General features: G+C 51.4%; 1 protein-coding gene across 1 annotated transcript in view; it reads left to right on the forward strand.

Annotated features, from left to right (window-relative positions):
- Positions 1-1,112: 1,112 nt before the first annotated feature.
- Positions 1,113-23,321, forward strand: part of cdh16 (cadherin 16, KSP-cadherin) — a 35,503-nt gene continuing 13,294 nt past the window's right edge. Inside the window, exons 1-13 of the mRNA XM_055648809.1 lie at positions 1,113-1,266; positions 4,447-4,555; positions 5,456-5,554; positions 6,199-6,336; positions 8,219-8,357; positions 10,383-10,541; positions 12,661-12,857; positions 15,510-15,641; positions 17,171-17,321; positions 18,372-18,593; positions 19,929-20,005; positions 20,707-20,898; positions 21,674-21,921. Coding sequence (XP_055504784.1) covers positions 4,520-4,555; positions 5,456-5,554; positions 6,199-6,336; positions 8,219-8,357; positions 10,383-10,541; positions 12,661-12,857; positions 15,510-15,641; positions 17,171-17,321; positions 18,372-18,593; positions 19,929-20,005; positions 20,707-20,898; positions 21,674-21,921 — 1,790 coding nt within the window. The 5' untranslated portion in view covers positions 1,113-1,266; positions 4,447-4,519. The remainder of the gene's footprint in view (positions 1,267-4,446; positions 4,556-5,455; positions 5,555-6,198; positions 6,337-8,218; positions 8,358-10,382; positions 10,542-12,660; positions 12,858-15,509; positions 15,642-17,170; positions 17,322-18,371; positions 18,594-19,928; positions 20,006-20,706; positions 20,899-21,673; positions 21,922-23,321) is intronic.

The raw sequence follows: 23,321 nt of genomic DNA on the forward strand, positions 1-23,321 counted from the left end.
TTCCAAACGCCACTATTATATCTGCCTCCACCACCACCCCCGGCAGCGTGTTCCATACCCCCATCTGTGTTTAAAAGGCTAAAAGATCAGGGCTAAAATACATTTGTATGTATACATGGACAGGAGAGGTTTAGAGATCATCTAAACACCAGCACCATATCTGCCTCCACCACCAACCCGAGGCACCCACTGACCACTGTGTAAAAAATCTTGCCCCACACATCTCCTTGAAACTTTCCTCACTTCACCTGGAAGCTGTGCGTCGTAAAGCAGCCACGAGTTCCTGGGGGTTTATGGAGAGGCTGAACATAAAGCAGCACTTCCCTTTTCATAGAAAATAATGACAGACATGGAGGGTGAAGTTGCCTCTGTTTGTGGGTATGAATGAGCTCTGATCCTCTCCTGTCCACCCTCTCCCTCTCCAACACTCTGTGCTTCTCTCTGTATCTCTGTTTCCATTTGCTGTTTGTGTTTCTGTCTTTCTCCCACACTCTTCCCCTTCACTTTTTCTATTTGAACACAAGTCGTGGGCTGATCAACCACGGCTGGGTCGCCTAGGTGAGGGTGTCTGATGTTGAAAGACCCGAAACACCCAATGACCCCAGATTACATCACTGGTGATGTGTCCAGGAGCATCAATAGATGTATTGTCACCAATCTCTTGGTTTCTTTGGCTTATTCTGTTCCATTCTTGTTCTCTCTATCTCCCCCTCTTTCTCCTGCACTCTCTCTTGCCCCTCTCTTCTCTCCATATCTCTCTGCCCCACACTCTTTCCTTTCACTTCCATCTCTCCCCTTTCCTCAGTCCACCCTCTCCCGCTTACCCCTTTCTCCCTCTCCCCTTCCTCTCTCCCTCCCTCTGCCCCTCTTCCTCTCCCCTCTCGGTCCCCGCTGCTCACCCCCCTCTCCCTCTCTCTCTCTTTCTCTCTCTCTCTCTCTCTCTGCTCTCTCTCTCTCTCCTCTCTCTCTCTCTCTCTCTCTCTCTCTTTCCCTCTCTCTGCCGCTCCCTCTCTTTCTCTCTCCACTGTTTGTTTATTTTTCTCTACTCGCCCCTATGTTGATGTGCTCACAGTGTGCACATTGGCTTCACTGGCCAACGTTTATTTCCCATCCCTTGGTGCCCTTGAGCAGCAGCAGCAGGACTCTGTCGGCTGCCGTCCGCGTGGCATCGGTGCCCACAGCTCGGCGTAGCTTTGGCACAGCAGTGACTGGGCGCGGCTGCCAGTTGCCCATGGTCCTGGGCCACAGACTCACGCACACCAAGAGGTGAGGAGGCTGTGGCAAACGGCATAATGTAGAGGGCAAACTCGTTACTCTGTCTAACTCTCTACGCTGGTGTCCTTGGCTCTCGCTCATGTTCTGTGTCTCCCCTTCTCGGGCCATCTCTCTCTCTCTCTGTCACTCTCTGACTATATCTGTCTCTGTCTCCCCCTCTGTTAGTCTCTCTCACTGTCTCTGTCATTCTGTCTCTCTCTCCGTCTGTCTCCCTCCCTCTCTGTCTCTCTCTCTGTCTGTCTCTGTCTCTCTCTGTCTCTCCATTGCTCTCAGTCTCTCCCTCTCGTTATCACCCACACTATCTATCTATTTTTTTTCTCTCTCTCGTTCCATTTATTTCCCACACTCCTTCCCTGTGTGTGTGTGTGTGTGTGTGTGTGTGGCTCAGTTTACCTCCACATTGTTGCCCCTCACTCCCCTCATTCTCCTCCATCTCTTACGATGCAAAGTTCAGGTCTGCTGACACGTCTTTTCCCTCCCTCCCCTCTCCTCCCCATGTCCATTCCTTCTCCCCTGTTTTATTCTCTCTGTGCCTGGATCCCCCCTTTGTATCCATTACCTCATGCCCCCCTCCCCCTCCCCCTCCCCCAACCCCCCCCCCCCCCCCCTGATTCTCTCTACTGGAAAATCAAAGATGTGTCAGCTGTGTGGGGTGTGAAATAATAAAATAAAGAACCAGTGTGGTGACCACAGGATTGGTCTGGTCAATGATTAACGGCGAATTATAAGAAGGTTATAAGAAGGTTTTCACACAGTTGCTGGACTAACCGAGAGACAGGTAAGACTAGTTTGTCTGGGTGCTTTGTTGTTGATTACTTTAAGACCAAAACTAAAAGTGAGTGGAGGCGTGAAGAGTCGTTGGAGTGTAGCGGAACAGAGAGGGAACTGGAAAGTAGATAAAAATGCTGGAGAAACTCAGCGGGTGAGGCAGCATCTATGGAGCGAAGGAAATAGGTGAAGTTTTGGGTCGAGACCCTTCCTCACACCCTGGGAAGTGATCAGCCAACTGTACCTGTTCACCCTGACACACTTACAGCCCCTCGTGTACAGGGAAATCCTGACTGACGCACCATTATAACCAGTTTAGTTTAGTTTAGTATTGTCACGTGTACCGAGGTACAATTAAAAGTTATTTGTTTCGTGCTATCCAGTCAGCGGAAAGACATAGAAACATAGAAAATAGGCGCAGGAGTAGGCCATTCGGCCCTTCGAGCCTGCACCACCATTCAATATGATCATGGCTGATCATCCAACTCAGTATCCTGTACCTGCCATCTCTCCATTACCTCTGATCCCTTTAGCGACACAGGATTGCAATCAAAATGTCCACAATGTACAGATACAGGGTAAAGGGAATAACGTTCAGTGCCAGTAAAGTCCAATTAAAGATAGTCCGAGGGTCTCCAATGAGGTAGATGGATGGTCAGGACCGCTCCCTACTTGGTGATAGGATGGTTCAGTTGCCTGATAACAGCTGGGAAGAAACTGCCCCTGAATCTGGAGGTGTGCGCTTTCACACTTCTGTACCTCTTGCCTGTTGGGAGAAAGGAACAGAGGGAGTCACCCAGGTGAGACCAGGGTGATTATGCTGGTGGTTTACACAAGGTTCACGTCTCATCTGCCAACATTTAGGGGAAATATTCAGAATCTTTGCACTAGAAACTTTGAAGTGAGGAGATTGTTTTCTCTGGAGCGTTGAAGGCTGACGGAAGACCTGGTAGATGTGTATAAAATTAAGAGAGGCATAGATGGGGCAGACAGAATTTATTTTTCCCCATGGAGGAAATGTCAAGGACTAGAGGGGTCAGCGTCAAGGCCAGCAGAGGAAAGTGTAAAGGAGACGTGCGCGGCAAGTGTTTTACACAAAGGGCGGTGGTGGGTGCCTGGAACGTGCTGCCACGGATGGTGGTGGTGGTGGAGGCAGATATGATAATGGCATTTAAGACATTTTTAGACAGGCACATGGATGTGCACGGAATTGAGGGATATGGAGCAGGTGAAGGCAGAGGGGAATAATCTAACTTGGCATCATGTTCGGCACGGACATTGTGGGCCAAAGGGCCTGTTCCTGTGGTACTGTTTAATGAATAGTTATTGGAAGTATTTTTCTTCAATGCTACAGATCGGGAACAAGTTTACTTGGGGTTCCTTTACGATGAAAAAATAACCACGTGAGAGCAATTTTGTAGTTTACTGAAGCGGTTTTATAGTTTGCGTTACAGTTTGTGTTACAACCAAGGTCACCCTGGATCCAAGTAATTTGTTGTGAAGCTATTTTGTTGCTGCAAGACTAAGTGGAAATAAAACTGAACAGGAAGGAAAATAAAGTGTAAATGGCTGGGAATGGCTCAGATTAGAGAGAGAGGGGGGGGGGAGAAGTGAAACAAGAAGGGGTGAGAATGAGTAGAAAATGAAGAGATGAGAATGAAACATGAGCAGTGAGAGAACAAGTGAGATGGAGAGAGAGGGAGAGACAGAGGCATACTGACAGAGAGGGAGAATGAACAAGGAGACAGTAAGGAGGAAGAGTGAGGACAGAGGGAAGGCGAGATTGAAGGTCAAAGGAGAGGGAGAGAAGGTGGAAATGGAGAGAAAGAATGAACAAGAGGCTGACAGGTGGAGCAAGGGAGAACAGTACTAGGAGAAGAAGAGGCAGAGGGTGAGATGGGGGGAGAGAGAGGGAAAGAGATGGAGGTGGTAGTAAGGGAGACAGGGAAGGGGGAAGTTGTTATAGATGGATAAAGAGAAATATAAATGAAGGAGAGTGCGGGAAAGAGAGAATAATGAAAGATTGGGAGAGAGAAAGAGGAAAAAGATAGAGAGGAGAGAGGGAGAGTGCATAGGGTGAGAGAGGACTGGGAGAGGGAGAAAAGAGAGTGGAGGAGAGAAAGAGAGGCAGAGGGGAGCGGGGGAAGGAGAGAGTGAAAAAGAGAGGGGAGTAAGAGAGCGAGAGGGAGGAAGGGTAGAATGTGGGGGAGAGAGGAGAGGAAGGGGGAGTGGAGAGGTAGCGGGGAGGGAGAGGTTTATGTGAGGAGTGTGGTGTTGCTGGGGTTCTGCCGTCGGTACAAGGTCATTGCTGGGGTGTCGGTGAAATGGCCGCTGCTGGTTTAAGGCCCGCCTCCACCAGGCCTGAGCCTCGTGTCTGACTCTCGCTCATGTGCCTTTTCTCAGGATTTACTGAACTTCCGACCTCACCGCCGGGACTCACAGGCAGCTGACGTCACCCCACTCCTCTACACCCAGCATGATGACTGCAGCGGGGGTCCCACACTGCAGCCAGGTCAGTAACCCCCCCCCCCCGCCCCTCCAAAACCCCTCTATCCGCACTAGATTCTATGTCGCTCTTCTAGGGAGATGCTAACTGCATTTCGTTGTCTCTGTACTGTACACTGCACAATGCCAATAACATTTGAATCTGAATCTGAATCTGAATCTAGAGAACTCACCACACTGCTGCCCAATGTCACCACCAACCTTTCTCCTTTCATTTTCTGTCTCTTTTTATCTCTCTTCTGAGACATTTACCAATTTTTCTCATGTCCTTTGTTGGACTTTTCTGTTGAGCGGCAGTCGTTCCTTTGGCTTGTAGGCGACGCCGCCTTTCGGGTAGGTGGCGTTTCGACAGAGAGGTCATTCGGTGAGTTTGCTTTTAGGCGACGCAGCTTTTCGGTTCGTTTGCATTCAGGTGTCCCGCCCTTTTGGTTAGTAGGTGTTTCCTCTTTGGACTCTTTCGGTTTATTGACATTTCGGCCTCATTTCCATTCGGTTCTTTGGCTTCGACTTCTTTGCTTCGGCTTCTTGTCTGTGTGCGTCACGTCCAGGTACCACTGGAGCTGTTCCTGCAAACTGACTCTCCTCTCCTCGCCCAGCCACCTTTGTGTTCCGGGGCTGCCTCCTGTAGCCGACCTTGAAGGTGCTGGAGGCATTACCCCGGTTCACCCTCCCATCGGCCCAAGCTCCTCGCTGACTCCAGGGCTTATGCATTGCCCCTAGTGTGTAGGGAGCGGGTGAGAAAGTGGGATAACAGAAAACTAGTGTGAACGGGTGATCGCTGGGCGGCATGGACTCGATGGGCCGAAGGGCCTGTTTCCACACTGTGTCTTTGAATTAAAACCTCGTTGGTTAATGCTCTGGAGACGAGGGTTGAAAATTGGTTGCTAAGGCGTTTGTTTCCGACCAGGTGTGTGCGCTGATGACCCTGCTCGGAGTTCTGTCGACAGCCACTGTTGTCACGGTGCCTGAGAACTACGACGGCCACTTCCCCTGGTTCCTGGCAAAGGTGAGGGGTCATCACCAGAGGGCAGCGAGTTGGCACAGCAGGGAGGGAGCAGTGGGCACGGTGCTGTGGGCACAACACACATGTTGTGGGAATGCTGTGGGAATGTTGTAGGAATGTTATAGGAAAGCTTGAGGAGCTGTGGAAAATGTGGGAATGTGGTGGGATCTGTGGGCATGCTTTGGGAATGCTGTGGAAACTGGGAATGTGGGAACAATAGAAATGTTGTGGGAGCTGGGAATGCTATGGGAATGCTGTGAGAACTGGGAATACTGTGGGAACCGTGGGGGATGCTGTGGGAACTGTGGACTGGGCATGTTTTGGGAATACTGGGAGAATATTGTGGGAATTGTGTGGGAACGATGTGGGAATGTTGTGGGATCTGCGGGAACATGGAGCTCCTGCTATTCAGCACTGGAATTCCATGAGTAAAGGCTCCCAGATGTGAGTTGTGGGAGAAGACGGGGGGGGCAGGAACTAACGAGGGGCAGTGAGGTGGTGGGGGGGGGGGGGGGGGGGGGGGGGGGGGGGGGTTGTATTGTCCCCAGGGTGAAGAAGTGGGAATGAGGGGGTGGGGTGGGAAGAGGTGAAGGGTGGGAGAGGGGTCAAGGTACTGCCTCAGTGTGGGTGCACCTTTCCCGCTCCAGGTGGAGACCAACACCAGTGGAGACTTCAGACTGAGACTGGAGGACGATTACAACGGGACTTTCGGGATCGAAGGGCAGACGTTCCTGTTCTCCCGCTCCTCCTTCGATCGGGAAGAGAGGGGCAGCTACGAGTTGCAGGTTGGTGGCTGGGGATGGGAACTCTCCCTTGATTCTGGTCTGGCAGGAATAAGGATCGGGTGCTCTTTCCTTAAGATTAGTTTAGTTTAGTTTAAGGTAGACAAAAATGCTGGAGAAACTCAGCGGGTGAGGCAGCATCTATGGAGTGAAGGAAATAGGCAACGTTTCGGGTCGAAACCCTTCTTCAGACTGATGTGAGGGTAGGGGGGGTGTGAAGAAGAAAGGAAGAGGCGGAGCCAGTGGGCTGAGGGAGAGCTGAGAAGAGGAGGAGAAAGTAGGGACTACCTGAAATTAGAGAAGTAAATGTTCATACCGCTCCTCCAATTTACGGTGGTCCTCAGACCATGGTGGTCTCGCCATGGAGGAGGCCCAGGACAGAAAGGTCGGATTCGGAATGGGAGGGGGAGTTGAAGTGCTGAGCCACCGGGAGATCAGGTTGGTTGGTTATTGCGAACCGAGCGGAGGTGTTGGGCGAAGCGATCGCCAAGCCTACGTTTGGTCTCACCGATGTAGAGCAGCTGACATCTAGAGCAGCGGATGCAACAGATGAGATTGGAGGAGGTGCAGGTGAACCTCTGCCGCACCTGGAAAGACTGCATGGGTCCTTGAATGGAGTCAAGGGGGGAGGTAAAACGACAAGTGTAGCACTTCCTGCGGTTGCAAGGAAAAGTGCCCGGAGAGGGAGTGGTTCGGGTGGGAAGGGATGAATTGAGGTACAAGATGGAGGCGCAGGCAAGTCTCGAGAAAGCAAACGGGGCTGTGGTACCGGGTCTGGGTTAAGATGTGGTCGTAGAGTTGGAGGGAAGGGGGAATCACAGAGGGGGGGGGGGGGGGGGGGAGTGAGAGAGGAGGTTGTTAAACTGTTTCGTAGGGAGGAGGTTTAGTTATTAGTTTAGTTATTAGTTTAGTTTAGTTTAGTTTAGTGTACTTTAATTCAGGGAGAATGTACAAACTCCATACAAACATCACCCAAGGTCAGGATCGAATCTGAGTCTCGGGAGCTGTGAGGCAGCAAATCTACCGCTGCACCACCATGCTGCCCCTTCAGTTTAGTTTAGTTCAACTCTACATCTACATTTCACGCTGCCTCAGCTAGGCCACTAACATAATCAAGGCCCAGTCTCGCCCCGGTCACTCCCTCTGCCATCAGACAAGAAGTACAGAAGTGTGAAAACGCACGCCTCTAGATTCAGGGACAGTTTCTTCCCAGCTGTTATCAGGCAACTGAACCATCCTATCACCAACTAGAAAGCGGTCCTGAGCTACCATCCACCTCATTGGAGGCCCTTGAACTAATTTTAATTGGACTTTATCCTGTATCTGTACACTGTGGATGGTTGTATTATAATCATGTACAGTCTTTCTGCTGACTGGAGAGCATGCAACTAAAAGCTCTTCACTGGACCTTGGTCCACATGACAATAATAAATAGCTTTGTTTAGGTTAGAGATACAGCATAGAAACAGGCCCTTCGGCCCATTGAGTCCACATTGTCCATTGATCACTGTTCACACTAGTTCTATGTTATCCCACTTACTCATCTATTCCCTATACACTAAGGACAATTTTCAGAGGCCAATTAACCTACAAACCTGCACGTGTTTGAGATGTGGGAGGAAACCGGAACTCCCGGAGAAGCCCCACGCAGTCACAGGGAGAACGTGCAAACTCCACGCACACGGCTCCCGTAGTCAGGATTGAACGTGGGTCACTGGCGGCGTGATGCAGCGGCTCTACCCGCTGGGCCGCTGTGGTGGTTTACACAAAACAAGAACACAAAGGAAATACCCAAAGTGTTCAGCGGGTCAGGCAGCAGAGTCTGTACATGTGACAATAATAAACCTCACACTTGTCACTCCTGACTCTACACATCCTGCTCTAGGTTGCTGTGGTGAATGATGAGGGTGCACAGCTGGACCAGCCCGTGTCGATCACTGTTAACATCACCGACAGGAATGACAATGCTCCCCAGTTTGAACAGGACACGTTTCTAGCCCGCGTCTACATGGGAGCGCCTGCAGGTAACCAAAAGGTTTCATCCCATTGCCTGCCCCTCTGCATTTCATGCATCTGTCCGTTCCTTTGTCTCTGATCTCCCTCTTTCCCCTCCCGCAGCCCAGCGGCAGCCCTCGCCTCGCCCTATCATAGATATTCCCACCACACCGTCCCCTTGCCCACCCTCTCAGCAGTTTAAGATTTTTTCTCTTATAAAACTTTGGCAAGGCTGCATTTGGAGTATTGCGTGCAGTCCTGGTCGCCCCATTGCAGGACGACATGGTGGCTTTGGAGTGGGTGCGGAGGAGGTTCACCAGAATGATGCCTGGATTAGAGGGTATTAGCGACAGAGAGAGGAGGGACAGACTTGGATTGTTTTCTCTGGAGTGCCGGACATGTTGCCATTAATGTTCACACACACGCATGCATGCACATACATGCACACACATCTACATGCATGCATACACCCATGTACACACATATGTACACATGCACTCTCACATAGGCACACACGCAAACACTCATGCACACATACTCACATACACTCTCTCACACACACACGTTCTCTCTCACACTCTGTCTCACACTCTCTCTCACACACACACACATACTGTGAGGAGATTAACAAGCCAGCAACAATCTCTGCTGGTTTCCCGGGAGACGTGTCTCATTGATGCATGATCACCGCTCACAGCCTCAGCCATTCCTGCCGCTAAACTGTTAATATTTATGTAAAGCAGCAAATAATTTGAAACGTTAGACAGATGACTGTTGAGGTTTTATGTTCAGGGATTGAGTCATCAGATGTTAGTCTTGTGCCCGTGTAGAACTGAGCAGCACCATTGCTCTACATTTCCTTATGACACAGAGAGAGAGGCCATTTGGCCCATCGAGTCTATGCAGACTCAGTGTTCCCATCATTCCCATTCCCCTGCCTATTTTCACTCTTAATACAACTCCTGTGCCCTCAATGCTCCTACCCCTCACCTACACACTAGGGGTAATTTACCGAGGGCAATTAATTAATGAGCATTTTGCTCATCTTTGGGATGTGGTCGGAAATCAGAGCATCCGGAGGAAACGTTTGTGATCACAGGGCGAACGTGCAAACTCCACCCAGATAGCACCCGTGGTCAGGATTGAACCCTGGTCTCTGGGCTACAAGGCAGTGACTCTGCACATAGTGCCTCCCATCTCTCAGCATAAAGAGTAGATGTATGAGGATGTTGCTGGGACTTGGCGGCCTGAGCTACAAGGAGAGGATGGGGGGGGGAGGGGCTGAGGGGTTGTATAAAATCATGAGGGGAATAGATAGGGTGAATGCACAGAGTGTATTCTTTCCCGGGGTAGGGCAATGAAGAAAAGGAATAGGAACCCAAGGGGCAACCGACCCACACAGAGAGTGGTGGGGATATGGAATGAGCTGCCGGAGGAGGGGAATGTTTAACCACTTCTTAAGGGAGATATTTCTCCTGATCTCTGTTCTCTATAGAAACAAGAAACTGCAGCCGGTGGTTTACGAAAGAAATACACAAAATACTGGAGTAGCTCAGAGGGTCAGGCAGCATCTCCAGATAATATGGATAGGTGATGTTTTAGACTGAAGTTGTGTTCTGACCTGAAACGTCACCTGTCCATGTTCTCCAAAGATGCTGCTTGACCCGCTGAGTTAATCCAGCATGTTGTGTCTTTCTTTGGTAAACTAGCATCTGCAGTTACTTGTTTCTTTAGAGGGATATCTGTTCTAATGAGAGCTCGACCACTTGGTGCCTTGACTGTGTTTCTCTCTCCACAAATGCTGCTTGACCCGCTGGGTGCTTCCAGTAGATTCTACTTTTGTCTCGGGTTTGGGGCAACTGCGGTTTTCTGAGCCGTGACCCTGTGACCGCGTGGGTTTTCTCCTGGTGCTCCGGTTTCCTCCCACACTCCAAAGACGTGTGGGGTTGTAGGTTATTGGGAGGTAGAGGTGTGGTTTTGGGAGGGGCTGGGGGGGGGGGGGGGGGGGGGGGGGGGGGTGTCCTGCTGTAACCCCAGGCTGTGTGTGGTTGCAGGGTACAGAATCCTGAAGGTAGTCGCAAGTGACCGGGACGATGCCGAGACACTGAACGCTGATCTCCGCTACCAGATCATCAGCCAGCAGCCAGAACTGCCCTCAGACAACATGTTCCAGGTCAACCCGCAGACTGGCCACCTCACCCTCACCACAGAAGGTAACGCAACATGGAAGATGGAACATAGAACATGGGACATAGGACATAGAATATGGAACATAGGACATGGAGCATGTAACATAGATCATAGGACATAGAATATGGAACATGGATCATAGGCCATGGCATATGGAGCATAGGATAGAGGACATGGAACATTAGTCTAGTTTAGTTTTTGCCAAGGTACAGTGAACAGCTATTTCGTTCCGTGCTATCCAGTCAGCGGAAAGACTATACATGATTAAATCGAGCTGTCCACAGTGTATAGATATAGGATAAAGGGAATATTTAGTGCAAGATAAACTCCGGTCAAGTCCGATTAAAGATAGTCCAAGGGTCTCCAATGAGGTCAGGACCGCTCTCTAGTTGGTGATAGGATGGTTCTGTTCCCCTTTGAACAGAACATGGAAGATCGGCCCGAAATATCACACATTCCTTCTCACCAGAGATGCTGCCGGTCCTGCTGAGTCACTTCAGCATTTTTTTGTCTATCTTCGGTGTAAACCAGCATCTGCAGTTTCTTCCTACACATCAATCTGGTAAACCTCCTCGGCACCAAGTGCTGCCTGTTTTCCCCATGGACAGTGCTGGTGCAGTGCTGTCCACAGGGGGAGCAGAGGCAGTGGCCTGGTGAGGAGCCAGGCAGCAGCACAATGTCTAAAAACTAGCAATGCACATGCTGGTTTATTCCAAAGATAGTCTCAAAGTGCTGGAGTAACTCAGTGGATCAGGCAGCAACTCTGGACTAGGTGACATTTCACAAGGGTAACTCAGTGGGTAAGATGGCATCTCTGCAGAACATGGATAGGTGACGTTTCACAGAGTGCTGGAGTAACTCAGAGGATCATGGCAGCATCTCTAGGTAACATGGATGGGTGACGTTTCAGTTTGGGACACTTCTTCACACCCGAGGCATAAAGCACAACATGACAACGCTAGCACACATGCACACACCGCACACACAAACGCACATGTGCACACACACACACGCACACATGTACACACAAACGCACACATGCACACACCGCACACACAAACGCACATGTGCACACACACACACACACACACACACGCGCGCACACGTGTACACACAAACGCACACACACATGTGTACACACAAATGCACATGTGCACACACACATACATACACATGCGCACACACATGCATACACTCATGCATACATGTACACACAAACGCACATGTGCACACAGACACATGCACACACATGCACACATGTGCACAAGCACACACACACACACACACACACACACACACACACACACACACACACACACACACACACACACACACACACACATGTGTACACACAAACGCACATGTGCACACATACACATACACACACACACAGCAAGTGGCTGCTTCCCACTGGGCCACTCTCGTGTTCAGGGCTGAGTGTCACACACACAGGATGTGACACCGTCTCTCTGCCCCTCGCTGATTCACCGCGGCTACTTAATAAGGTTTTACCCGGGATGCTGCTGGTGACGTGTGTTACGGGAACAGGAGGCAAGCTGTCACCTTGCGGCAGAGGCTGGGGATGGGGGCGGCAGCTGACACATGCTTTGTTTAAACAGCGGGGGCTGGAAACGCCGTCAGTCTCTGCCTGAACGCACACAGGGTGTTCCTCTCCATCACTCCTGCTCCCTGCAAGTCAATCAGACCAGCGTCGTGTGAAGATTGTTCTCAGAATAAAAGGACGTAGCTTTAAGGAGATGAGGAGGGAATTTCATTCGCCAAAGGATGACATTTTTGTTGAATTGCCACAGACGTCTGTGGAGGCCATCAGTGGGCATTTTAAAAGTGGAGATTGACAAGTGTTTGATTAGTAAAGGTGTCGGGGGTTATGGGGAGAAGGCAGGAGAATGGGGTTGAGAGGGAAAGATAGATCAGCCATGACTGAATGGGGGAGTGCTCTGTTTTCCCCCAGACTCCAAAGACGTGCAAGTTTGTAGGTTAATTGGCTTCTGTAAAAATTGTAAATCGTCCCTAGTGTGTAGGATAGTGTCAGTGTACGGGGTGAAGGCTGGACTCGGTGGGCCGACAGGGCCTGCTTCCGCACTGTATCTCTAACATAAACCTGGTTGTGTGTGATTGCAGGTGCTGCCACACTGGATGCGGACATAGCTGACCATTACCAGCTGGCCATACAGGTGAAGGACATGGGCGACCTGAGCCAAGGCCACTACGCCCAGGCCCACATCCTTATCAACGTGACACAAAACACCTGGGTCCCCCTCAGCCCCGTGTCTGTGCGAGAGAACCACGAGGGTCCCTATCCACTGCCTCTCTCAAAGGTGAGGACCCTTCCTCCCCACTAAGGAGCATACAGACAGCTCTTACACCGAGGTAAACCAGCATCTGCAGTTCCTCGTGTCCACCTTTTAGATAGGCACGTAGACATGCAGGGATCGGAGGGGTGTGGATGATGTGTAGGGAGAGGAGTTTAGTTTAGTTTATTGTCATGTGTATCGAGGTACAGTAAAACGCTTTTTGTTGCGTGCTATCCAGCTCGCAGAAAGACTTTACTGGATTACAATAAAGCAATCCACAGTGTACAGATACAGGATAAAGGGGCACAAAATGCTGGAGTAACTCAGCCGGTCAGGCAGCATCTCTGGAGAACATTTAGATGATGTTTTGCATCAAGACGAATTTTCAACTCTTCTTACATTGAGGTAGTAGCGAACTGGCTTTGGGTTAAAGTCACAGAGTCGTACAGAATAGAAACAGGCCCTTCAGCTCAACATGCCCATGCTGACCTTCAGTCCCACCTGCTCGTGTTGGACCCACATCCCCCTAAACCTTTCCTATCCGTGTACCTGTCCAGATGTCTATTGCACGTTCTGGTTCATGGCTTTTTATGAGGACCAGTGTGGTTTCTCCCTCTCAGTACCAAAGGCATAATAGTGAGGCCTCGGGCTCAAACACACCGGACCCTGGAGTCAATGGGCACTTGATTGATTGAAAGATACAGCATGGAAACAGGCCCTTCAGCCCACCAAGTCCGTGCCGACCAACGATCTCCCATTCACACTAGTTCTATGTTATCCCATTTTCTCATCCACTCCCTACACACTTTACAGCAGCCAATTCACCCACAAACCCACGTGTCTTTGGGATGTGGGAGGAAACTGGAGCACCTGGAGGAAACCCATGTGGTCACATGCAAACTCCACACAGACAACACCCTAAATTAAATGAAATTAAACTGAACTGAACTGAATGGAATAAAAGTAATTGAATCAATATGAAACTAAACACTACACTAAACTGAGCTGTTGGGTTGTCAGCACCACAAATAGAACAAGAGGTGGTGGTGATCATGGAGAATGTGGGGAGTTAGCTGAGCAACGGCTGGAGGTCTCAGGGACGGTCGGAGGTTGAAGGGTCGGGGGTTGAAAGGTCGGGGGCTCAAGAGCCGGGTGTCGGGGGTTGAAGGGTCAGGGGTTGAAAGGTCAGGGGTTGAAGGGTCGGGGGTTGAAGGGGTCGGGAGTTGAAAGGTCGGGGGTCAAGGGTCGGGGATTGCAGGTTCGGGGTTTGAAAGTTCGGGGTTCAAGGGCGGGGCTTGAAATGTTCAGGGGTTGAAGGGTCAGGGGTTGAAGGGTCGGGGGTTTCAAAGCCGGGTGGCAGGGGTTGAAGGGTCAGGGGTTGAAGGGTCAGGGGGTTCAAGAGCCGGGTGGCAGGGGTTGAAGGGTCAGGGGTTGAAGGGTCGGGGTTTGGAGAGCCGGGGGTCGGGGCGCTGGGGAGCCGAGGTTTGGGGGCGGGTTCGGTGCGACTAGGAGCAGCAGCTGTTTGCTCTGGGCATGGGATTTTTTTCACTGACACTAAAGCTGGAGATGGATCTAAACATAGAAGAAGCAAGCAGTGGAACGAAGCAGAGCTGATTCCAGGCAGAAAACCCAATAAAAGGTTATTTTCCAGGGGGCGTTCGGTGGGATTTTCCGGGCGGTGACCCCGGGAGATGCTGGCTTCCCTCTTTCTCGCCAACTCCCCCCTCACTTCCCTCCCATCCCTCTCCCCTCCCTTTCCTCCATCCTCCTCCCCCTTGCTCCCCTTCCCCTCGCCCGCCGTTCCCTCCCCCCCTCGTCCCCCCCCCCCCCCCCCTTCCCTCCCCCCCCCCCCCCCCCCCCCCCCTCCCCCCCCCCCCTCCCCTCCCCCCTCCCCCCCCCTCCCCCCCCCTCCATCTCATTCCTCCCTCACTAGCCCCTCCCTCTTCCCTCCGCTCACCCCACCTCTCTTTTTCTCTCACTCAATAAAATGTTCATCCTAAATCCCCAGCCGCCCTCTAGAAGGTGACTGCGGTCTCCTACCCTCCACTGAACGTCCCTCACTGCTGTAGAGGAGAGAGTCGCCGAGCAGTACAACATGGAAACAGGTCCTTCAGCCCATCTTGTCCATGCCCCAAGCTGGCAACCAATTGCTGGCATTTGCCTGCATTGCCCATGTAGCTTTGCCTATCCATGTATCTGTTTCAGTGAGAGAGAGAGAGATGGGGGGGGGGGGGGGGGGGGGGGGGGGGAGAGAGAGAGAGAGAGAGAGAGAGAGAGTGTGGGAGAGATTGTGAGAGAGCGGAGAGATAGACAGAGTGAAACATAGAGAGAAGAGAGAGAGGATGGGAGGGAAGGGGGGAGAGGGGCTAGGGAAGGGAGAGTGAATGATGGGGAGGGAGGGAATGGGTGAGGGGGCGAGGAGAGGAAGGGAGGGTGGTGAGGGTTGAGGAGAGGAAGGGGGTGGAGGTGGGTAAGGGCATGGAGGGAGGAAGGGAGGGAGGGACGGAAAGGGGGAATGAGGGAAGTGAGAGGTGAGGGGAGGGAAGGTAGGTGAAGGGAGGGTGAGGGAGTGCGGAGATGAGCGGCAGTGAGGGTGTGAGCAGGGGGATGGCGTGCGGCGGGGGGGTGTCCAGTGGGGAGGGGGTGACCGCTCCGTCTCTGTCCCCGTGTCCGTAGGTCCGCTGGAACGGGGAGCGGGTCCGCTACCAGCTGGAGTCGCAGCCCCCCGCCCCCCACGGGCTCTTCACTATCAGCGAGCGAGGAAGCATCAGCCTGAACCAGCCCCTGGACCACGAGGAACAGCCGGAGGTAAGTGGCAGACCCGCGGAGATCACTTACACATTGGCCTGTGCTGGCCCCGTGGAAACAAGAGTGCAGCTCTGGGCCCAAATGAGACTAGCCCAGTATGCTAATGTGGTCGGCATAGACAAGGTGGGCCGAAGAGCCTGTTACCACACTGAACACGGACACAGGCCCTTCAGCCCAACTTGTCCAAGTTGGCAAACTGGGCTAGTCCCACTGCCTGCATTTGGCCAATATCCCTCTACACCCTACCCATGTACCTGGTTGTGTGTGTGAGAGAGAGAGAGAGAGAGGGAGAGAGAAAGAAAGGGAAAGATTGAAAGAGGGGTGATATATACATAGAGAGATACAGAGAGAAGAGAGGTAGAGTGAAAAAAAGAGAGAGAAAGAGAGAGAGAGAAAAAAATGTGACCCTTTAATCATGAAGGAAGAGCGAGGATGTTTCATGTTGGGGCTGTGTGTGACTGGGAGGAGAGGAGAGCATGCAGGGGGGGAGGGGGAAGGGGGGGAAACAAGCAACATAGAAATATGGAAACATAGACAATAGGCGCAGAAGTAGGCCATTCGGCCCTTCGAGCCTGCAACGCCATTCAATATGATCATGGCTGATCATCTAACTCAGTATCTTGTACCTGCCTTCTCTCCATACCCCCTGATCCCTTTAGCACAAGGGCCACATCTAATTCCCTCTTAAATATAGCCAATTGAACTGGCCTCAGTTACCTTCTGTGGCAGAGAATTCCACAGATTCACCACTCTCTGTGTGAAAAATGTTTTTCTCATCTCGGTCCTAAAAGACTTCCCCCGTATCCTTAAACTGTGACCCCCTTGTTCTGGACTTCACCAACATCGGGAACAATCTTCCTGCATCTAGCCTGTCCACCCCCTTAAGAATTTTGTAAGTTTGTATAAGATCCCCCCTCAATCTTCCAAATTCTAGTGAGTACAAGCTGAGTCTATCCAGTCTTTCTTCATATGAAAGTCCTGACATCCCAGGACATGCAGGGGTTGGGGTTTCAAGGGGCAATGGGTGAGGTTTGTCACAGGTGAGGTTTGTACTGGCAATGGAACATTGAAGTTCTTGCTTGCTGCCATTTAACAGGCCTGTAAACGCCCTGAAAGTGGCTACATGTGGACAGAGCGGTGAGGGAGGCGTGTCATCGGTCGGGGCATTGACTATAAGAGTTAGAATGTCACTTTGTTGGTTTAAAGGACTTTGGTGAGCTCTCATTTGGAGTAGAACGTGCTGCCAGGAGTGGTGGTGGAGGCATATATGAGTGGCATTTAGGAGACTTAGATAGTGACATGGATATGCAGAGAATGGCGGGATATTGATATGGAATGGAGGGGAGTGTGGAGGGAGGGAGGGAGAGAGAGTGTGGAGGGAGGGAGAGTGTGGAGGGAGAGAGGGAGGGAGGGAGTGTGTGGAGGGAGGGAGGGAGGGAGGGAGACGGGGATGCTGGGATGGTGACACCGTGTGGTATGGTCTACGGGGCTGGTGTGGGCCGGTGACAGTGTGGCGGTTTCCCCTATAGTACCGGCTGTCGGTCTCGGCGCTGGACTATGCGGGGGACCTGTACGCCGAGCCGCTGGAGCTACAGGTGATGGTGATGGATGAGAACGACAACGCACCCGTCTGTTCCCCAGAGATTCACCTCGCCTTCGTAACGGAGCACAGGAGGAAAGGTGGGTCCGCGTATGGCAGCGTAGCGCCGGCCACTCATCGCAGTGAAGGGTGACCAAAGCAAGGCTTGCATTCTATATAACTACAACAAAGAAGCAGAATTGGGCCATTCAGCCCATTGGATCTGCCCCACCATTGAATCATGGCTGATCAGAGGTCAGCACAGTGGTGCAACGCAAGAGTTACTGCCTCACAGCGGCAGAGTCCCAGGTTCGATCCTGACCTCAGGTGCTGACCGTGTGGAGTTTGCACGTTCTCCCCGTGACTGCGTGGGTTTCCTCTGTGTGCACCGATTTCCTCCCATATTTCAAAGATGTACAGTTTTGTAGGTTAATTGGCCCCCTGTAAATTGTCCCTGGTGTGTAGGATATTTGTTAGTATACTGGGTGATCACTGGTCAGCGTGGAATCGATGGGCTGAAGGTCCTGTTTCCGTGCTGTATCTCTAAATCGATCCTCCTGCCTTCTCCCCGTAACCTGTGACGCCCTTACTAATCAAGAACCTATCAATCTCCACTTTAAAAATACCCAATGATTTGGGCTGAGGTTTATGTTTTGTGTATCTTCCCCTTTGCTCTGCCTATTATACCTGAGTTTGATCCCCAGTGCAGGGACTCCTCCAACGCACACTGCTCCCATTCTGTAACTTGCTCATCCTTTGAGGCGGCATGATGGTAGAGCCACAGTGACAGAGACCCGGGTTCGATCGTGACCTCGGGAGCTGTCTGTACAGAATTTACACATTCTCCCTGTGACTGTGTGTGTTTTCTCTTCGTGCTCCAGTTTCCTGTCACATCCCACATTTGGAAATGGCTCCAATACATGGAGCCACCTGCATGTGTAATATATGCAAAAAGAATTTCACTGTGCAGTTGCATTTGTTACCAATAAAGAACCATTGAACTATTGAAAGACGTGCAGGTTTGCAGGTTAATTGGCCTCTGTAAATTGTCCCCAGCCTGTGGGACACAACTAGTATACAGGCAATCGATGGTCTTGGTGGGCTGAAGGGCCTGTTTTCACGCTGTATCTCTAAAGTTTAATGTTTTCCAGGCGCCTGCATAGTTCAGCTGAGGGGAGAAGATGAGGATGACCCTTCGACTGAGAACGGACAGTTCACTTTCCGACAGCTCGGGCAGGAGCCTGAGGATCTGGAACCCCTGTTCACAGTGGACAGTGACGGGAAGGTCACCCTCGCCAGAGACATGACAGACTACAGCTCACTCACCTACCGCCTCCTGGTGGAGGTAGCCGACCTTGCCGGAGCAGAGGGAGGTAAGCACTGGGACCAGAGACACTGGGCACTGCACACACTGGATCAGACTCTACTGGACTTTATCTTGCACTGAAGGCGATTCTCTTTATCCTGCATCTGCACACTGTGGACAACTCGATTGTAATCGTGTTTAGTCTTTCTGCTGACTGGATAACACGCAATAAAAAAGCCTTTTACTGTACCTTGGTACTAGTGATGGTGGCACATTGACACGACAGTAGAGTTACAGCCTCACAGCCCCAGACACCCAGGTTTGATCCTGACCTTAGGTGCTGTCTGTACAGCGTTAGTGCGTTCTCCCTGTGACCACGTGGGTTTTCTCCTGGTGCGCCGGTTTCCTCCCGCACTCCAAAGAAGTACAGGCTTGTCGGTTAAATTGCTTTGGTAAAATTGTAAATTGTCCCTAGTGTGTAGGATAGTACTAGTGTACGGGGTGATCGCTGGTTGGCACTGACTCGGTGGGCCGAAGGGCCTGTTTCTGTGCTGTATGTCTACAGAGGGAACGACGGTGGTGAGAGCGGTCGTTGATTGTGTTGGCACTTGGGGTAGCAGTGAGTGTGTTTCACGGGGACAGGTCTGCAGCCACGTCCATGTGAGATAGCATTGGGACATCTCCATGGAGAAGGAAGTCCATGGGTTGTGGGAGCTCGGTGGGACATTGATGGAGGGAGACCAACAATGTGAATCCAGGGGAAGCCAAACACACAGTGCTGGAGGAAAACATAGAAAATAGGTGCAGGAGTAGGCCATTCGGCCCTTCGAGCCTGCACCGCCATTCAATATGATCATGGCTGATCATCCAACTCAGTATCCTGTACCTGCCTTCTCTCCATACTCCCTGATACCTTTAGCCACAAGGGCCACATCTAACTCCCTCTTAAATATAGCCAATGAACTGGCCTCAACTACCTTCTGTGGCAGCGAATTCCACAGATTCACCACTCTCTGTGTGAAAAATGTTTTTCTCATCTCGGTCCTAAAAGATTTCCCCCTTATCCTTAAACTGTAACCCCTTGTTCTGTAGTTCTCCAACATCGGGAACAATCTTCCTGCATCTAGCCTGTCCAACCCCTTAAGAATTTTGTAAGTTTCTATAAGATTCCCCCTCAATCTTCTAAATTCTAGCGAGTACGAGCCGAGTCTATCCAGTCTTTCTTCATATGAAAGTCCTGACATCTCAGGAATCAGTCTGGTGAACCTTCTCTGTACTCCCTCTATGGCAAGAATGTCTTTCCTCAGAACTCAGTGGCTCAGGCAGCATCTGTGGAGGGAATGGACAGGCGACATTTGGGGTATATCGATGGTCCATGCTAACGCTGTTGTTTTATTCACAGGGCTGTCGAGTACGTGCACTGTCATAGTGGATGTGGATGAGGTGAACGACCATGCCCCTGAGTTCTCCCAGCAACAGGTACAGGTTTTACCATTGAGATGGATCTGTAAATCTCAGACTCAAATCTACTCCTCACCATCCCATCACACACGCCTGGGGCCAGACACTGAGTGCAGCTCCCATAACACTGTTCCATCACACACTCTTGAACCAGGGCAGCACAGAGTAGACATCTTCACCTCGTCTACACTTCAGCTTTTCTCAGCCAGGCCACCAGCATATTCACGGATGGGTCTCACCCAGGTCACTCCCTCTTCTCTCCTCTCCCATCAGGCAAGGTGTACAGACGTGTGAAAATGCATTCCTCTAGATTCAGGGACAGTTTCTGCCCAGCTGTTGTCAGGCAATCTGGAACGGGTGCGGAGAAGATTTACCAGTATTCAAGTGCTATTATCAGGCATCCTATCACCACCAGAGAGTGGTCCTGCCTCCCCCGCTTACCTCATTGAAGACCCTTGGACTATCTTTAATCGGACTTCAATGGACTTTATCTTGCACTAAACGTTATTCCCTTTATCCTGTATCCCTACACTGTGGACGGCTCGATTGTAATCATGTATAGTCTTCCTGTTGACTGGATAGCACGCAACGCGTGATAATAATAAACTAAACTAAACGACTAAAGGGTTGATGATGATGTAGGTTACACCGTACCACTGGCCCGTGAGTTGCTGGCCTGCCGGTCGGGCGAGCTGACCATGTCTCGTGCTCTCCTACAGTACGGACCGTTCAACGTACCAGAGGACACAGACATTGGTCACGTCGTCACCTACCTCAGTGCCAGCGATGCTGACTTCAACACGTCTGATGCCTGGCTCATTACGTACGCACTCGAATCCGGGAATGAAGGCCAGCGGTTCGGAATAGTCCAGGGCGGACAGAGCAACATTGGGAAGCTGATACTGCGCAAGGTATCACGCCCTCTGTGTCCACACTACACTCTCCATCTCTCTGCCCCCTTCTGTTACTCTCTTGGGCATTTTGCTCCTCGCCAACTCCTTCCCTCTATCCCACTCGATTTCCCCACTTCCAAGCTGCAGATGCAGGAGCCGGAAAACTACAAAGTCCGGGTTCAGGAACAGCTTCTTCCCTGCAACCATCAAGCTATTGAACACTACAACAGCCAATTAAACTCTGAGCTGCCAACTGTCTGGGTTTGCACCACAGACTTGGAAATGGAGATGAGGAGGAATTATTTTCGTCAGAGGGTGGTGAATCTGTGGAACAAACAGACGGATAAGGCATTGGGTATTTTTAAAGCGGAGATTGAAGGATTCTTGATTAGTTAGGGTGTCAAGGGTTCTCTCTCTCTCTCTCTCTCTCTCTCTCTCTCTCTCTCTCTCTCTCTCTCTCCATCCCTCTCTCATTCTCTCCCTCTCCCTCTCTTACCTCCCCCTCATCTTCCTATCCACCCCTCTCTCTCCCTCTCTCCCCCCCCCCTTCCCCTCCCTCCCCCTGTCCCTCTCTTTCTTTCCTCTTCTCTCTCCCCCCCCCCCCTCCCTCCCTCCCTCTCTCTCCTCCTTAGGGAGGGGCGGTGAGGAGGGGGGGGGGGTGAGGAGGGGGGGGGGGGGGGGGGTGAGGGAGGGCCGGTGAGGGGGGGGGGGGGGGGGGGGGTGAGGGGAGCGCCGCACTGTGGGAGGGGAGGGGAGGTACTGAGGGGTGACACTGTACTGTTTGTGTCCCCAGCGCCTAGACTTTGATGCGGTGAGTGAGTACTGTCTGGTGGTGAGTGCCAGGAACATGGAGGAGCTGGAGGATGGGGAATACGGACCCAGCTCCACCACCACCCTCTCTGTCCACTTGCAGAATGTGAACGAGCGGCCGGAGTTCCCGCGGGCAGCGTACGAGGTCAACGTGTCCCGCGAGGTGCAGCCCGGCACCGTCTTACTGACCCTGCAGGCTCGGGACCCCGATTCTGTGGCAACCCCCACACGGTGAGGAAACTCCACGACACGTCGGCTCACCCTGGCAACGGCAACACCGCCCCCTCTACCCGCTCCTTGCCTGGGCTCTGAAGATGGACACAAAGTGCTGGAGTACCTCTGCGGGTCAGGCAGCATCCCTGGAGAACATGGATAAGTGGCGTTTCAGGGCAGGACCCTTCCTCAGACTGGCAAACTGGAGATGGGTTCCAAGCCGAAACTCAGTCTGAAGAAGGGTTTCGGCCCGAAACGTTGCCTATTTCCTTCGCTCCATAGATGCTGCTGCACCCGCTGAGTTTCTCCAGCTTTTTTGTGTAACCCTCCACTTATCCATGTTCTCCAGGGATGCTGACTGACCCGCTGAGTTGCTCCAGCACTTTGTGTCTATCTTTGGTATAAACCAGCATTTGTCATTCCTTCTTACACCCTTAGCTGTGTCTCCCTGCCACCATTGTAGATCATGAAACAGTACAGGCCATTCAGCCCACAATGTCCATGCTGATCATTATGCCAAGTGAACCCAATCTCATCCTCCACACCTCCTAGACATACTTAATAATCCAAATGTATAATAAAACTGGGTTAACATGCTGGGTTAATTTTAAATGACACAGTATAAGTAGGATATAGAACAGTATAGAGCAGGAATTCTCGCCCCACAGTGTCTGCGTCGGACCTGATGCCGTTAAACTAATCTCCTCTGCCTGCACATGACCCATATCCCTCCATTCTCTGCCTATCCATGTGCCTGCAGTATCTTAAAGTCTCTTGAAACAAATCGCTGTTGTATATCTCCCCCACCCCCATTTCTGGCAGCACGTTCCATGTCTCCCACCATTCTCTGTGTAAAATCAACCTTCCCCGTACATCCTCTTTAAACTCTGCCCTTCTCATCTAGAACTGAGCAGTACTGCACAGGAACAGGCCCTTCGGCCCACGATGTCTGTGCCAAAAATAATGCCAAGACTACCTCGTATCTGCCACATCCCTCCATTCCCTGCATATCCAAGTGCATATTCAAAGGTTTCTTATAGGCCACTCTTGTATCTGCCTTCATCACCACCCCTGGCAACATGTTCGTGACACCCAATACTCTCTGTTTAAAAAAAGCTTTCCCTGGAGATCTCCTTTAAACTTTTCCCTTCTCGCCTTAAAGCTATGCCCTCTAGTATTTAACACAGGAGCAGAATTAGGCCATTTGGACCATCGAGTCTACTCCGACTTACAATCATGGCTGATCTATCTTTCCCTCTCAACCCCTACTGCCTTAACATTTGACGCCCTTACTGATCAAGAATCTGTCAATGTCCGCTTTAAAAATATCCACTGACCTGGCCTCCACCGAAGTCTGTGGCAATGAATTCCACAGATTCACCACCCTCTGACTGAAGAAATTCCTCCTCATCTCCTTT

This window comes from Leucoraja erinacea, chromosome 17 (assembly GCF_028641065.1).
Source record: "Leucoraja erinacea ecotype New England chromosome 17, Leri_hhj_1, whole genome shotgun sequence".
NCBI lineage: Eukaryota > Metazoa > Chordata > Chondrichthyes > Rajiformes > Rajidae > Leucoraja > Leucoraja erinaceus.